Source organism: Conger conger, chromosome 11 (assembly GCF_963514075.1).
Source record: "Conger conger chromosome 11, fConCon1.1, whole genome shotgun sequence".
NCBI classification, from domain to species: Eukaryota; Metazoa; Chordata; class Actinopteri; order Anguilliformes; family Congridae; genus Conger; species Conger conger.
Window position 1 is genome coordinate 45185038 of NC_083770.1, and position 6000 is coordinate 45191037.

The 6000-nt window shown below is 51.6% G+C and overlaps 1 protein-coding gene across 2 annotated transcripts in view; it reads right to left on the bottom strand.

The window, feature by feature from the left end:
• Positions 1-4790, bottom strand: part of tacc1 (transforming, acidic coiled-coil containing protein 1) — a 32019-nt gene extending 27229 nt beyond the window's left edge. The window contains exons 1-2 of one of the 2 annotated variants that reach the window (XM_061259903.1): positions 4185-4790; positions 64-167 (exon numbers count right to left, since the gene is read on the bottom strand). In XM_061259903.1, coding sequence (XP_061115887.1) covers positions 64-167; positions 4185-4351 — 271 coding nt within the window. In that variant the 5' untranslated portion in view covers positions 4352-4790. The remainder of the gene's footprint in view (positions 1-63; positions 168-4184) is intronic. The other variant, XM_061259904.1, reaches the window with a different exon arrangement.
• Positions 4791-6000: the final 1210 nt, after the last annotated feature.

Consider the following 6000-nt stretch of genomic DNA (forward strand, 5'->3'; position numbering starts at 1 on the left):
CCCGGGAGGTCTCCTCCCTCGGTTCCCGGCGTGTTAGCAGGCGGTGGGTGGGGTGGGTCTCACCTGTGCCGTTGGCCGTACAGTTGTCCAGTTCTCCGATGTTCTTCAGGGGTCTGTGGACAGGGGTCTCCGCCTCGGGCGTCTCGAAGTTCCCCTCCGAGTCCGAGCTGTGGAGGAATCACAGGGGAGAGACGGGGGATGTCAGAGAGGTCTGCCCAAATCCCCCACCGAGGGGGCCCTCAGACCCTGGTCTGAGTCACGACATGTTCAGAGGGCACACAATGAAACATAAGAGTCAGGACGTGTTCAGAGGGCACACAATGAAACATAAGAGTCAGGACGCGTTCAGAGGGCACACAATGAAACATAAGAGTCACGACATGTTCAGAGGGCACACAATGAAACATATGAGTCAGGACATGTTCAGGGGGCACACAATGAAACATAAGAGTCACAACATGTTCAGAGGGCACACAATGAAACATATGAGTCACGACACGTTCAGAGGGCACACAATGAAACATAAGAGTCACAACATGTTCAGAGGGCACACAATGAAACATAAGAGTCAGGACGTGTTCAGAGGGCACACAATGAAACATAAGAGTCAGGACGCGTTCAGAGGGCACACAATGAAACATAAGAGTCACGACATGTTCAGAGGGCACACAATGAAACATATGAGTCAGGACATGTTCAGGGGGCACACAATGAAACATAAGAGTCACAACATGTTCAGAGGGCACACAATGAAACATATGAGTCAGGACATGTTCAGGGGGCACACAATGAAACATATGAGTCAGGACATGTTCAGAGGGCACACAATGAAACATAAGAGTCAGGACATGTTCAGGGGGCACACAATGAAACATAAGAGTCAGGACGTGTTCAGGGGGCACACAATGAAACATAAGAGTCAGGACGTGTTCAGAGGGCACACAATGAAACATAAGAGTCAGGACGCGTTCAGAGGGCACACAATGAAACATAAGAGTCAGGACGCGTTCAGAGGGCACACAATGAAACATATGAGTCACGACATGTTCAGAGGGCACACAATGAAACATATGAGTCACGACATGTTCAGAGGGCACACAATGAAACATATGAGTCACGACATGTTCAGAGGGCACACACCACGAAAAACGTGGCCCTGATCAAAGGACCCGAGTTGAATAATGCTGATGTTTTTACGTTCTCTTTTCTTTCAAATCTAGAAGGAATAATTACCAGAAATATCCAATACATACAGCCCCTGAGTTGGATAATAAATTGTTTTCCTTCAAGCCTGAGAGAGGCAATTCCCTTATAGAACACATTATAAAACAAATACATAAGGACAAATCTCAACTCGCAATCTGACTGGTTCACAGCAGTGATATATTTGCTATATACCACGGCTGTGCGTTCTAATGCTTGTTTACAGCTGTTTACTATTTCAAGTGTCACTCCGCGGCGAAGCAGCCATTCGAGTGAAAATGCAAAAACCGTCAGACGCAAGATAATGCCCGTCAATCACCTCGCAAAAACATTGCCCTGAATTCGCAAGCAAGCGGGCACGCAGAGCTACGCTGTGCGTCGGGCCGAACAACGGCCCTTAGCTGTGATATTTCGGCCTGTAGCGTAGTGGTTAAGGTAAAGGACTGGGACACGCAAGGTCGGTGGTTCTAATCCCGGTGCAGCCACAATGAGATCCGCACAGCCGTTGGGCCCTTGAGTAAGGCCCTTAACCCCGCATTGCTCCAGGGGAGGATTGTCTCCTGCTTAGTCTAATCAATTGTACGTCGCTCTGGATAAGAGCGTCTGCCAAATGCCAATAATGTAATGTAATTTCTACAAACCCCTGCCTGTTGTGAGTTAGCGCTTAAATATACCGCTGTCCCCCAGACAGCGGGTGGGAGGGTGGGCTGTGAGGGGATTTACTGACACTGATCCCACAACCTCTCAGGCGCCCTCCACACACACACACACACACACACACACACCTGCAGCCGAGTAATTACAGTGTCAAACGCGAGCATGGCGCTAATGGGAGCAGGGGGACTGACTCCCAGGTAGAGAAACTGCCTTTTTAACCGTTGAGCCAGGTGCCCGGTTTCCATTAGTCTTGGCAAGAGGAGAAGACTGCGCACTCCCCTCGATTGATCTGGAGCAGAGGAGGAGCAGGATTTAAACAGTAAAGTGTCGCTCAAGGAGTTGGGTCGCCGTTGGAGCCCCCCCCCCCCCCCTCCCTCCTCCTCGAGTTTGCCACCTGCTGCTCGGTTAAAGCTGTACCCAGAGACACTCTCGAGCCAAAATCTTCTGTAAAAACACAGGAAGTGAGAGGAACACAGACAGCCTCTGTCATATCTCTGGCTCAGAGATAAGGATGGGCTCTGTTCGCTCGATCGCAGCTAAAGCCTTATCGAGATAAACGACTGCAGTAAGACCGAAATGCGGCAAACCTGAAAACTAGAAACCTGCAGGGCTATAAGATGCGCCCATTTTTCTCAGCGGTGGAATAAGGGGTTAGACACAAAATGGCGGTGCCCCCAGGGGGGACTGAGTCCTGTGGCCACCTGGCTAGCTGGCTAGCTGGAGAGCGGTTTCTGGCCAACGCTTTGGGCCCCCATAACAGGGCCCGTCTTCATCACAGCGCATCTCCCCGGCGATGCAGCAGGTTTGGGCTGGGAGAGGGGTAAGGAGGACCTGCATCTGCGGTCCTCCGTCACACCTGAACATCCCAGGGTCCTGCGGGAGTCCGGGGGAGGTTGGGGGCCCTGCTGCCTGGGCCGCCTGGACACTGGACCCAGACTCACAGCTAAAATATGCTCCCAACGCAGGCCAGGAGGGAGAGGATGGATGGCCACATGCGCACGGCTGCAGTGAACTCTCCACCCAGACACTAAGATTCACATTAAAACGTCTCCCAGCCTAATGAAAAACAGCAGCAGAATAGAGGTTCAGAGAGCACAGAGGGAACCCCTCAAAACAAACACACACGCTCTCTCACACACACACACACACACACACACACACACGCGCGCTCGCATGTGCTGTCAGTACTCAGATAATCCTTTAAGAAACACACAATTGAAAGGAGACGGGGCAGAAAGGAGGTCCTCCGCACTCCAGTCTTGGACGGTTACTTGGAAACTAGCACAAAAAAAGGGAAAAATGCGCCCAGCCTTTTCTAAAACCTCAGACTCCCTTCCCCCCACTTTGCTTTGCAAAACAGATCAAGGCGGGCGGATTTGCACACTCCTCTCTCTCTTTTCTCCCAAGATTTATTAGCGAATGCAACAGAGGTCCGAGCTAGCAGCGCTATCACAGGGCCAGGACTGGCCAAACGGGGGGGGGGGAGGCAGACGATCAGATAGCATCTTCAGCCGTCTGCCAGAGCGGATTGAGCCTGATAAACAGGCCTGCTGTAGCAGCAGCTCCAGCCCGGACGACCACCGCTGGGTCCACACAGAGCCAGGCCGGGGCGGGGAGACAGGACACCAGAGGCACTAACGGACGAACGGACTGCCGGTGTGACGAGGCGCCCCCGCAGGGTCTGCGCCTCGGCCCGGCACGCGGCAGCTCAAAGTGCGCAGTGTGCGCAGGAGAGAGGCAGCAGCCTTCCACGGCAACAGGTGGAGTCAGAGCCTTCAACTGCCACAGACACGTGCACACACAGTCAGACACACACACACTCAAACGTAAACAGCACACACATGTATACACACACCATCTCTCACACACAGACACGTGCACACACAGTCAGACACACAAACACACTCAAACGTAAACAGCACACACATATATACACACACAATCTCTCACACACAGGCACGTGCACACACAGTCAGACACACACACACTCAAACATAAACAGCACACACATATATACACACACAATCTCTCACACACAGACACATACACACACAGTCAGACACACACACACTCAAACGTAAACAGTACACACATATAAACAAACACAATCTCACACACACACAGACACATGCAAGCACACAGATTCATAAATACAAACACTCAAACATAAACAGTACACACAATCTCACACACAGAGACACATGTAAACACACATACACACACACACACACACACACACACACACATGTGCTCCCCTCTCCTCATCTCCCCCTTCACGTGTAGCACACACACACACACACACACTCCTCTCCGCCACAACTCGCCTGCAGCCCCCAGACTTCTCCTCCTCCTGGAAGAGTTCTTCCTCATCCTTCAGCCGTCCGCCCTCCTCTTCCTCCCGCTCCTCCTCCTCCCCTCCGCCTCGGACGGCAGACCAGGTCCACTTGGCCCACTGCACGGGCGAAAGCATGGACCAGGAGCTGTACGACATCTCGGCCCCCGGGCCCGGCTTCTCCCCCGCCTCGCCTGGGTCCTCGAGATCCACAAGACGGAGAGAGACAGAGACTTTGCAGCCGACGCCGAACAACCCAAAAACGTGAAAAACACCCAGTGTTTTCTCTCTCCCTCGGTCTGTGAGCGAGACGCAGGGATGTGGCTTCTACACTGCGGCCAGTGCCCAGGCAGCTGTGGCTCTCTTCACTTCCTCCAGCCGGCCCCCTTCATTGTGCCGAGGTACTTCCCTTCCTGGGTAAAAAAACCCTCTGGCCGACTTTGTTATTTTCTCCGCTTCCTCTTTTCAGGGTGTCAGAACTGCGAAAGCGCTCCCGGTGAAGCTCTGTGCGTTCGCCCCGCTCCTTCCCTCTCTCCGAATGCCACAGCACTGATCAGCTGGCTGCCAGATAGCTCGCTCACACTCCACAGGGAGGGAGGGGGGGAGAGAGAGAGAGCGAGAGAGCAAGAGAGCGAGAGAGAGTTTGTCTAGCTCTCCCACCCCCCCCCACCCACCCCCTTCACTGTTTCAGGGCCGATCTATTGTCAGAGAAGGGGGGGGGGTGGGGGGAGGTGCAAGTTTCCTGTTTCAAAAGAAGCTTCTGCTTAATAAAAATGCACCGGTTCAGCCCTGTTTTGAAAGGGTGGAAGATCCCTGATGTACTGAGGAGGAGGAGGAGGAGGAGGAGGAGGAGGAGGACAGCAGCTTAAGACTTCTTGTACATAAACACAGAAATAAAGCAGAGAGCAGGGTGTTTCCTACTGTTAAGAGGGGGAGACTCTGATGAATCACACACTGAAGCAGCCCGGCCCCTGGTGTTTTTATTACACTGCAGTGGTTGAAGTTTGTCTCACGGCTGTCTGAAACGTGGCCGCTCTCCTAAACCGAGTTAAGCGCAAAACAGGAACAGAAACACACAGGCACATCCACACAGACGCTACACGTGCACTCAAACTCCCATTCGCCAACACACACACAGGCACAAACACATAGTTGACAATGTTCCATAGAGAACCCTCTCATTCACTCAGGCAAAACCCCAGCCCCACTGAAGTGTGTTCAGCTTTATCTTAACTCTGTGACCCGCCCAAAGATAACAATGACCCACCAAACTGAACCAACTCCCATCTCCCCACCAAATGGCCGACCGCATTCCAGCACATCAGAGCCTCTCAAACTCACTACAGCCAAATGGCCTGTTCTTCCTCCAGCTGATGACAAAATGACAAAATAAAACATAAACTCAGAGGTGGGGTGAAATACAGCGCGATACCTTTAATATGATGTGAGAATACTATAATATAATGTGAAGTAAACTGAGAGACAGCTTTAGAAAGATTAAGGAAGAGTTCCTGTATAGGGTGCTGCTGTATGCATTGTATTTTACATTGAAGGCGTTTAAAAGACGATCTTGTACAGAGAGACTTACACAGCTTAAAATATCTTTAAAAAAATTATAAGAACTAAGCGCTAGTACATTGTATTTTAAGGACAGTACAGTGTAGAGAGACAGGAGGAATGGGAGTGAGAGAGGGGACGATGTCGGACGGTCGGATTCGAACCACCAACGTCGCGGCTCGCAATGAGCACATGGATGGTCATGCTTAATCTTTCCACTTACGATCTATTTACATAGCTGGATATTTGCC